Source organism: Magnolia sinica, chromosome 4, assembly GCF_029962835.1.
Source record: "Magnolia sinica isolate HGM2019 chromosome 4, MsV1, whole genome shotgun sequence".
Lineage (NCBI taxonomy): Eukaryota > Viridiplantae > Streptophyta > Magnoliopsida > Magnoliales > Magnoliaceae > Magnolia > Magnolia sinica.
In genome coordinates this window covers 4,872,491-4,883,946 of record NC_080576.1, presented here as the reverse complement: position 1 = coordinate 4,883,946, position 11,456 = coordinate 4,872,491, and the positions used below count along the sequence as shown (strand labels likewise).

At 40.3% G+C, this 11,456-nt stretch overlaps 1 protein-coding gene and 1 non-coding gene across 2 annotated transcripts; one reads left to right on the top strand and one right to left on the bottom strand.

The window, feature by feature from the left end:
* The first annotated feature begins 3,914 nt into the window (after positions 1-3,914).
* LOC131244781 (small nucleolar RNA R71) lies at positions 3,915-4,019 on the top strand. The gene has a single exon (XR_009170558.1). It is a non-coding gene; the product is annotated as a small nucleolar RNA R71 (small nucleolar RNA).
* A 4,134-nt stretch (positions 4,020-8,153) lies between these two features.
* LOC131241990 (glutamine synthetase, chloroplastic-like) lies at positions 8,154-9,873 on the bottom strand. Its single transcript, XM_058240345.1, has 4 exons — positions 9,682-9,873; positions 8,873-8,910; positions 8,602-8,761; positions 8,154-8,357 (listed from the first exon to the last, which is right to left on the bottom strand). The coding sequence occupies exons 1-4, from the start codon at positions 9,871-9,873 to the stop codon at positions 8,298-8,300; spliced, it is 450 nt and encodes a 149-aa protein (XP_058096328.1). The 3' UTR covers positions 8,154-8,297.
* Positions 9,874-11,456: the final 1,583 nt, after the last annotated feature.

Genomic DNA, 11,456 nt, shown 5'->3' with positions numbered 1-11,456 from the left:
TGAGCCCCCATCACTAATGATGGCTCGAAGCGTTTCGAATCGAGAAAGGATGTTCTCTTTTAAGAATTTAATGACCGTGCGATGGTCATTCTTTCGACACGGAATCGCTTCAACCCATTTAGTGACATAATCCACGGCGAGCAAAATATACTGATTTCCAAACGATTGGGGAATGGTCCCATGAAATCGATGCCCCAATCAAATGCTTCAATGATAAGAATGGGATTCAAAGGCATCATATTTCGACGGACAATGCTCCCAATTTTCGACAACGCTCACAAGCTTTGCAAAACTCATGAGTATCCCTAAACATAGTGGGCTGATAAAAGCCACACTGCAGAATCTTGGTCGTGGTCTTTTTAGCAGAAAAGTGACCACCACAGGCCTCCGAGTGACAGAAGGAGATGACGTTGATGCTCATCGTCCGGTACACATCTCCTTAGAATTTGTGGCAATATTTAAATAAGTAAGGATCATCCCAGAAAAAGTTGCGCACCTCGATAAAAATTTCTTCTTATCTTGCGAGTCCACTGTGGGTATGGCACCTGTAACAAGATAATTAGCAATATCAACCAAGGTGAATCGGAGACTCGAAACAGTTGTTCATCAGGGAACATGTCGTTGATATGAGTCGTCTCAAGGGACTCAGAGGTATTAAGGCGAGAAAGGTGATCAGCCACTACGTTCTCTACTCCCTTTTTATCTTTAATTTCCAAATCGAATTGTTGGAGTAGGAGGATCCATCGTATCAGGCGGGGCTTAGAATCATTCTTAGAAAGAAGATACTTAAGTGTCGCATGATCTGTGTAGATAATGATCTTGGATCCGATCAAGTAGGACCTAAATTTGTCCAAGGCGAACACTACAGCTAAGAGTTCTTTTTCCGTAGTCGAGTAGTTCACCTGGGCAGAATTTAAAGTTCTACTTGCGTAATGAATGACATAGGGCCTCTTATCTTTTCTCTAGCCTAGGACCGCCCCAAGAGCATAATCAGAAGCGTCGCACATAAGCTCAAAAGGAAGGCTCCAGTCGGGTCCCTTAAGCTTGGTGAAAGCTTCCTGGCATTGCTCAGTCCACTCGTACGGAGCATCCTTTTGAAGAAGATTACATAAAGGACGAGAGAGGAGACTAAAGTCCTTGATGAATCGCCTGTAAAATCCTGCGTGTCCTAAGAAGGATCGCACGTCTCTGATGTTCTTGGGTGGAGGTAGGTTAGAGATAAGATCAATTTTTGCCTTATCTACCTCGATTCCCTTGGACGAGATGATGTGCCCAAGGACAATTCCCTTCTGAACCATGAAATGGCACTTCTCCCAATTAAGTACCAAGTTCTTTTCTTCACATCTTTTCAGCACACATTTAAGACTTTTCAAGCACTTGCTGAAAGATGGACCATAAACAGAGAAATCGTCCATGAAGACCTCTAGATATTGCCCCACTATGTCAAAAAAAACACTAAGCATACATCGCTGAAAAGTGGCGGGGGCATTACATAGTCCGAATGGCATCCTTCGATAGGCAAAGGTGCCGTAGGGACATGTAAATGTGGTCTTTTCCTGGTCTTGGGGCTATCTCTATCCGGTTGTAGCGAATACCCGTCAAGAAAACTATAATAGGAATGACCACTAACCTTTCCAGGATCCGATCAATGAATGGTAAGGGAAAGTGGTCTTTCCTCGTGAGGGTATCAACTTTCCGTAGTCAATGCACATTCTCCAACCAAGAGTGACTCTAGTTGCACGAGTTCATTATTAGCATTGGCTACGATGGTGATTAGGACTTCTTAGGGACCACTTGAGTTGGACTCACCCACCGACTATCGATATAGGGTATATAATACCCACGTCCAAGTTTAAGAACCTCGGTTTTAACCACTTCCTTCATGTTTGGATTTAGTCTACGTTGTGGTTGCCGAGCGGGTTTTGCATTATCCTCAAGATATATGTGGTGAGTACAAATCGAGGGATCGATTCCTTTGAGGTCCGCTATCGTCCATCCCGGGCTCCTTTATGCTCAATGAGAGTAGATATAAGCATACTCTCCTGTTCTTTCTCCAGGTGGGCAGAGATCACCACCGGGTATGTCTCATATTGACCCAAATATGCATATTTCAAATCAGGGCAAAGGTTTTAGGTCAAGCTTCGGCGGCTTGAGGTTAGACGGTAGAGGCACTACATCGGTTTGTGGTAATTCTTCAAATTGTGGCCTCCATCGGTTAACTTCAAGTACCGGTGCAGTATCAAGCAAGGCGCACGTCTCCCTAATCATGTCATCATCAAAATCATGGGAGTGGGCCGGGCACATCTCTAGATGGTCAGAGGAAAGGTCAGAGGTATCGTATCTTCCACGAAAGAGTCAATCATGTTAATGTCGTGGAAATCGTCATCATCCTCCAAGTTTCTGCCGTTATTTAAAAAAATGTTTGACTCCAATGTCAAATTTCCAAAAGACATAGTCATGATACCATTCCTACAATTGATAATTGCATTTGATGTGGCAAGGAATGGGCGACCAAGAATGACAGGAATTTGAGTGCTCATGTCTATGGATGGGTTCGGTGTCCAGGATGATAAAGTCTAAGGGTAGTAAAATCTATCAACTTGGACCAACACATCCTCAATTATCCCTCTTGGTACACGAACGGAGCGATCGGAAGTTGTAGTGTGGTTAGGGTGGGTTTTAATTCACCCAAACCTAAGCTTGTATACCGAGTAGGGAATCGATTGACGCTCGCTCCTAAGTCGAAGTGCGTGATCAATTCGATGGTTCCCGATTACACATGATATGGTTGGGCTAGCAGGATCGTGGCACGTCTTGCTTGAGGATGGCACTCACTTTCTCCCAAGAAGATTTTCTTTTGAATAATTTTCCGTCGCTTGGTCGTGCATAAGTCTTTTAGGAATTTGGCATATGAAGGTATCTGTTTAACGACATCAAGCAGAGGAATGTTGACTTTCACTGTTTCAACACCTCTAGGATCCTGAGAGTTAGAGAGAGTTTTGGTGAAACCAACCGTTGGGGGAATGGAGCAACCGGCTTCTCTAGAAGTTCGGTTCCACATTTTGTGGGACATCACGGATCCATCATTGTTGTCCTCTTTTGGTTCTTGAGGCTTTTCGGGCCTAACCAAAGAGTTTTATCAATGATCTTCCCACTCCTAAGAGTGGTGATGGATTTAGCATGCCCCATCTGATTTGAAGAGCTGGAATCATTATTCTCGTACTGCGGTTTAGGATTGGGGAGAGGTTGTGCAGGAAGCATCCCCTTTTCTATAACCGTCATACGAGAATCTATCTTTGGCATAAAATCTGTAATTCCCCGCATCTGAGCCAGCTCTTGTATGGGATTTTGAACCGGTTCCTCTTGAGGTTTCACTTGATTTGGATTTTGATTGAAGAAACCTGGAGGAGTCGCCGTTTGTCCATTCCTCCAACTAAAGTTTGGATGATTTTTCCAGCCAGGATTGTATGTGTTGGAGTTAGGTCCAGTAAAAGGTCTTTGATAGTTATTTACGGCATTAGCTTGTTCATTCAACACTCCTCGAAAGGCAGGTAATGTAGGACGGATTTCAATTGTGTGAATGTTGCAATCACAGATGCCGCAAACAATTTCATTGACCTTATCCTTCTTTCCTTCCATGGCCTCAACTTTCCTTATGAGCGTAGTCACTTTACACTTGAGATCATCCTCTTCTTTCAAGAGGTATAATCCACCTTTCTCCTTTAATTGAGTCGGCCTAGACGTGGTGTTCGACTTTGGGTAATAGTCCCAAGATTGTGTTTTTCATATCGAGGTAGTCCCATACCTCGTCGATATCTTTATTAATGAACTCTCCATTACACATTGTCTCGACCATTTGGCGCATGGAAGATGTCACTCCATCATAGAAAAAATTTGTAATGCGCCACGTTTCAAATCCGTGTTGTGGGCATGAACTGACCAAATCTTTGAACCTTTCCCAACATTGAAAGAATGTTTCATCTTCCTTTTGGGCAAAGTTCATGATCGCTTTCGAGGGTAATCGTTTTATGATGTGGGAAGAATTTTTTATGAATTCCTCCGCATGTCGTTCCATGTGCCAATGGATCAGGGCGTAGTGAATGTAACCACGTCTTAGCTTTCTCTTTTAAGGAAAAAGGAAAGAGTTTCAGCCTGATTGTATCCTCAGATACATTAGGAAAATATAATGTAGCTATAATCTTATCGAACTCTTTCAAATGTAAATATGGACTTTCTGATTCAAGTCCATGGAATTTAGGAAGGAGTTAGATAACTCCTGGCTTGATGTCCATTTGTCCTGTGTTTTCAGGGAAAATTATGCATGAGGGCGTACTCACTCCCGCCGGTTGTAGATAATCTCGTAAAGTACGAGGCAGGGGTGCCTGATGCACCTCATTCTCATCGTGGGTATCCTCCACCCTGGGTGGAAGTAGAGGAGGTTGGTCTTCAGCCATAACTTCAATCAACTCAGGGGATTTCGAGTGGTGTCTAGTCCTTTGATGGATAGTCAACCCCTCAACTAATCCTCCTTCAGTCAAGAGACGTCGAGTGTTGTCACGGCCCCACTTGGGCATGAAACACTCGCGACCCTCGATTAAAAACCTAATCCTAAGAAAGGAAAAGAAAATCTAGAAAGAAAGAGAGTTGGAAAGAAATTACCAAATTGGAGTCCTGAGTTAAAACCTGCAAAATAAAACAAAAATAAGTTAGATTCCTAAAAAGAGAAGAAAAATAACAGTAAATTAATTTCTAAAAGAAGGTATTCTTAAAAGAAAGTGGAAATTTCTAAAGTAAATTAGGAAAGATCTAACTAGAAAGTAGATTATTAAAAGAGAACTGAAAGATAGGAAGTAGGGAAAGAGCTTACCAAATTAGAGATTTCTATCTTAAAGGCCTACAAAATAAGAAGGTTAGTTTCTAAACAAGAATCCTAAAAATAAATGAGGAAACAAATTAGATTTTAAAAAGAGTTAAAAATAGAAAGTGAAAAACAAAAGAGAAAAGTTTCGAAAATTAGAGGATTTTTCTAGAAAGGGAAATAACTACCCTAGTTTCTAAAAATAAACTGCTTCCTAAAAATAGAAAAAAAAGAAGACTAGAATTAAAATTTTCAAAATTTAAACCCTAATTCTAAAAGGTAGAAAGAGAGAGAGATTAGGAAGGAATTACCAATTTAGAACTTATGTCAGGATCCTACAAAACAGGAAAACAGGTTAAGTTCTAAAAATAAAATAAAAACTTCTATCCTAAAGTAAGTAAAATCCTAATCCTAACCTAATTCTAAAACTAATTAATTTCAGAAAAAACGTAACCGTCAGTCCCCGGCAACGGCGCCAAAAACTTGTTCACTCCCCAAGTATAGGGTTGTGATGTAGTAATAAACTCGGTAAGACCGAGGTCGAATCCACAGGGACTGATACCTGTACGTTATCTGAAACCAAGTAGAACTAGAACTAGACTAAGATGTGATCTAAACCAAATAGAATTTAAGAAATAATTGTGGAAGAATTATCTAAGACTTTAAGGAATTCAGAGAAAGGGAACTAGGGATTCAGAGGATCCACTTGTAGAGATCAGGGAGATCGTATGCCAGGATCACAAATTATGGAAATTTACTGAACTGCCATTGATATAGGTTTCAAGAGATGAAAGGTGTATGAATTAGAATGGATTCCATCACCAAACCATGCCCAGGAGACAAAGCAAACAACAGAATTAATCTAATTATCAATCAATCAACATGCCATGAAAGTCAGGAAGGGTTACCGTCATCCAACCATGCCCAGGAGACAATGATGATCAACAGGGCTTCCTGACTTCATAAATATAAAAAAGAGGAAAGGAATATTCAAAGCCATTGCACGCCCATTGTAATTTCAGTCACAATATGCCATTAAAAACTAAGAAAAATATTCCTTTAATAATCAACTATATCAACTTCAGTTTAGAAATTTAAATTAAAGGCATAAAGTAGGTTCTCCCATCTCGCTACAAGCTTCACCTCTTAGACCTAGCTAAGAGGATTAGCCGCACATGAATGGGCTGGATCCAAAACAAATACAATAGAAAGAAAAGAATAGAAAAGAGAAAAAAAACAAAAATTACTTTCCTAGCTCCCTGTCGAACATCCCACGTTGAAGCCTTCCAAAACGAGCCCTCCTGTTGCCTCTCTCTCTCTATCTGACGTCCCCTATTCAAGCATGACCTCTTCTCCACGTTTGAAACTCTTTTTATAGCTTTTGGAGTGGTGGAAATCGGATTTGGGAAGCTATCGCACGCGCAGCGAAAGTTTCGTAGCCAAGTTCGGGCTTCATAACTCTCGCGTTCCTTGCATTATTTATGTAAAATCTGCGTCTCTTGGAAGTGTTTTGGCTGGTCTACACGATGGACGGTTCGGATCTACCATATGATCAAAGATGGTGGGCCACAACTGCACGGAAAGTTCGATTTCGCGAACGTGCGTAGCCTTTCGCACGTCCGGCGCCGACGTGATCGGTGGGCCCCACAGGTATTTTCGGAAAATCCACCCCGTCCATTGGATTCGGGACGAAATTTCGGTCAAGAATGGGTGGTTTTGAGCGTCGACGCGGCCCCGAGAAGAAATCACCCCAAAATCGTTTTGAACGTCGCGGGACTGCCTGTTTGTGACCTCTGTATCGCGCACGTGTGCTCGCATGGGTCCAAAAGTTCAGCAAGGTTTTGTAGTAGTCGAGGCCCTCTACACGATGGACGGTTTGGATTGTCCGTACGCATGCTCTGTGGGGCCCACTAGCGTCCGTAAAAACGGACAGCGTCCGTCCGTTTTACGTGAAACGGCAGTTGCCGTATTTGAGAAGGAGACTCGCTGTACGTGGATTCGGTGCGGCTCGCGACAGTTGTGTACTTTATGTACACGCTGTATATATGGGGCCCACTGTAATGTATATGCAAGATCTGATTCATCCATTTGTTTCCTCATCTTATTTAAACCGCCCAGACCAAAGTTGAGACAGTTCCAGATATCAGGTGGGCCCAGAATCAACGGTTTATGGGCTGATCTGTCAGTTGGGGCACTTTCATAGTGATCCGAGGGCTGAAATTTGATATATACGGTTAATTTATGGCCCTCAGGCCATGTATGAAGTTTTGAGCCAATCAGATGGCGAGAACTATGTGATCTTGCATTTTCACCAATTTTGGGCCTCTTTAACCTGAATAACTTGATTTCCTCGGATCCCTGGTGTGTAATTCCATCGATCTTGGTCCCCTGGAGTCCGTCCCTTGCCTTGGGTGTCATCAGAGCGTCAAATCCATGGTTTAAGTTCCCTTTTTCAGTTCATGCTTGTAAATACACTCTGCATCACAAACACGATTAAATCAGGCTATTAAACGGTATCAATGATTGTAAATCTATGCAATAACTGGGTCTGATATGCAATATTTGACCCTCAACAGTTGATCAGTGTGATTTAGAAATGTCTGATTTTAGAAATGCTCCATCAACAATGAGATCCACAATGTGGATGGTGTGTATAGTTGTAAATCAATCTGATATGTAAGGTGGATGAGTCACTGCCAATTTTTAAATGGTGCCAAAATAAAAAATAATAAATAATAAAAAATAAAAATAATAAAAATAAAAAGATGCAATAGCTCTATTGAAATTACCATTTTATCCTAGAAAGTGAATTGTCTACTGGTGGAAGGAGAGTAATAAATATGAATTCCCTTTCTATTTTCAAATCAGGTGGAGAAAGAAAATGAAGAAAAAGAAAAGTTGGGAGAGAAAAGTACAGAAAGAGAAGAGGGGAGTCTAATAACATAGAAAATCTGCTACACAAGAAAGAAATGCATCCACAACAGTCCTTGAAAATTCTGATTCAAGCTAAATTGTTGGATGTAGCTCGATGAGGCAGTTACCTGACTCTAGTTTCTGAACTCCTCTGTTTCTCATTGCCTCTCTCACTCTTGTCACTTTGTTCCATTGGCTAGCACTTGCATACATGTTCGCTAGAAGAACATAATCCCCACTTTGAAAGAAGTCTCTCGTCTTTGAAAGAAGCAAATCCAACCGTCTGCAGATCAAACTATGTATGAAGAAGTTGGATAAAGCAAAAACTTTCAAGGAAAGAAATCAGAAAAGAAAACAAATAGAAGAGAACTGCTGTAGGGTACAAACCTCAACTGTTTGAGAGGTAATGTTGACTTTTCACATCTATATAAAGGGTGGGAAAATTTTCAAGGAAATTGTTGATGATGGTGCTTAGAAATTTCTCATGTAGGTGTTCTATTGGGCGTTAATTGTTTGACTTCTTTGGTTAGTCGGAAAGAACCCAGGCAGGTTCATTGCAACTCTCCACCGTACAGTCGATTGCAACCTGTAAGATGATATTAGTTCATATCCACCTCACTATAACAAAAATGGCCTTGTGGCTAGAAATGAACAATCAACCAAACCATATACAAGAATTCCAGGACATGACAGTATATTCATATATATTTACAGATTTTAATGCATGGATTGTGACATCTTTGGAAGAATAATAGAAAGGTACTTTGTGTATAAAGCTACTTTGTGTGTGCATGTGCGTTTGGAAATTCATGAGAACCTATTTTCGTCACCCATGAGAACGTGTTGATGTCGGCGGTTTCATGGCAGCTTGTTAATCTTCGCTCCTTGCCCTCCCCATATGCAGAAATGTGCTCCTTGTAGCGCAGGCGCAGCTTCTCAATGGCCTTAATGATAACATCGATTCCACCATTGGCTCTCATGGACTTGGTGCTGACAGAAGTGAATGAACATATGATTTTATTCAGAATTTTCAACTTGGGACACATGAATCGCAAGATTTGCAACCATAGAGCAAATATCGAATTTTTCACAGAATCTCACCTGTAGTTTGTGTGGGCACCAGCACCATTCCAGTCACCCTGATTTTCATTGAAGTAAACAGATGATGTGAGAGAGAGCTAAACGAAAGGCTAGATTACTTTGTTTCACCACATTATATTCATGGTGACCCATCCAATGTACACAGGCATGCAAGAATCCAGACAGTTCAAATCAGGTACCCGGTGTGAATAGATAATATCCCAAAAATCACACCAACCAGACAATCTTAACCATCTGATTCCACCATTGGATTTGGAAAACCAACCATTTTCATCCTAACCAATCGTATTTTAAAGCCACCGATTGGATGGCTAGGATCACTTGATAAGTGATTGCTTCTTCTTTTTTTTTCCTTTCTTTCTTTCAAGTTGGAAATACTCATCATTTTATTTTTTCGATTTGCCAATCAATTTTTCTACGTCTTTTTAATAGATCTTGACCTTATCTTCATTGAGATGAGTTGCCTCATCGAGTCTTGAAGTATTTTGTTTGGTAATGCTGTGTTCGGATGCACAAGTTACTTGACTTGCAGATATGCTCTTCTCTATCTCTATCTCTAAGTGCCTGTGCATCATGCATCAAACTCTACCAAAGTATGAAATAACTTCCAATGCCCCAAACAGGGATGAATATTTTTGAAGATGTGCTCTTCTTTATTATGATTATAAGAGAATGCTATCTTACAGACATTTGAAGAATCTCACTTCCATAAAGCAGGATATCCACAAAGAATATTATTATTTAATCAACATAAACAAAACTCAATAAACCATTCGAGATTAATATAAACATATGAGGTTGTTCCCTACCGCAGCAATTGCCATCATTTCAAATGCTTGAATCCCTGAAACACAGCCAGGATCCAGATTGGAGACAAGGATGGTGCACCTGTCATTTGTACCACTTATTCCAGGAGCAAGCCTCCACCAAATGCAGCTGCAGCATTTCCCATCTACAGATTGAAAAAAAAGAAAGGAAAGAAAGAAAAAGAAGAAAATCATAAATGCATAAAAGTGAAATCGGACTTTCCCACAAAAAAAAAAAAAAAGAAAAAAAAGAAAAAAAAAAAGAAAAGAAAAAAAAAAAGAGGATAAAAAGTGAGCAAGCATGCTGGGTATTCAAAACAAAAGCTGGAGATCATTCAAAGTTCAGACACATTGCCTAAGCAACCCTACCTGAGGAAATGCCACTGAAACAGAATAAAATGTGGATCAGTGAGTGAGATGACAAAGAACCATACAAAAGTAAGGGGAAATAAAATGTGTAACACTAAGACAAAGGGATACTATGAAACTCAATCCATTCAAAGGACTTAGTTGGATTGGATGGCATCTCCAGAGCATTTGATTCCTTTCCAGCTCTCTCCACAGGGGTCACCACCTACAAAATTCCATCCAGTGAGTTGGGGTGGGAACTTCAGGGAGATGTAAAGGCCCTACAGAGCTGCTACTGCAATGAGAAAAGAGAAGGGGTAACACAGGAATTCCATTTGAACTATTGAGTGGAAGTGTTAGAATATCTGTACTAAGAAAAAGAAAGTGTGAGAATTCCATTTGGTCTTTAGGCATTATTATGCACAGTATTCTCTGGGATTTCAGTTTCTACAAATGGAGCCCATGCACAGAAACTTTAACAGTTTCACCAAAAATGAATGATTTCAATACACATTTTTCACTTTAACATGTTGACATTGATTCATTGGAGTAAAATGGTGGACAAGCCACAAGCATTTCATACATGATTTATTGTATTCCTTGACTTTGCCCATTACTCACTGCTTCATCTATTGTACCCCAAAGCAAAGGACCTATCTTCAATTGTATTTTAAGATGGTAAAATATCCATAGTCTACTTGCACCCCTAATCTGAACCTCATAAGGATGGATGCTTCTTGAATGTATCATTTGCAAGAACTGAAGCTTCAATGTCATATTGTGGCCAGATGCCGATTCTTCCGAAATGGTTCTTTTACAGCTTTTGCATCTACATTCTAAAGCTAGTTTTCTAGACATTTAGAAAGTGATCTGTATGGAACAAGGCGGGCTTGAATCGTGTCAGCAACTGATTTAGAAAGGGATTAGAAGTTGGCAACAGAAGCAATCCACATCAAGAAAATCAGAAAATGCAACAAAAACAGATGGTCTGCTCCATCATTGAGATCAAGAAAATCAAGATATTGATGGAAATTCAGTATGAAGAACCCTAACAGGTCCAGATTTTATGATTTTAATGAAGCATAGATTGGACTCATGAGATCCATGAAAGAGGGTTTGGATCTTCCTAAAGAATAGTCTCCTTGGCTCGGTCATAATTTTGTGATTTCTGGGGCAAGTAGGCTTCTAAAATGGTAATCCAATCAGACTAACAGTGTTCAAAATGAAAAGAGCTATAAATTAGATGTTTAGAACCAACAAAATCTTCACAATTCAAAGATACCAACTTGTGCAAAGACACCATACCTTGTCCATGTCAACTAGAGGAACATTCATCTGTAATGACGGATCCAACCAATCTGGTGGTGGGGAGTTAACCTATCTAATAATGGCAAATAAGACAAATCAACTCCAGACAAATATGATATCAC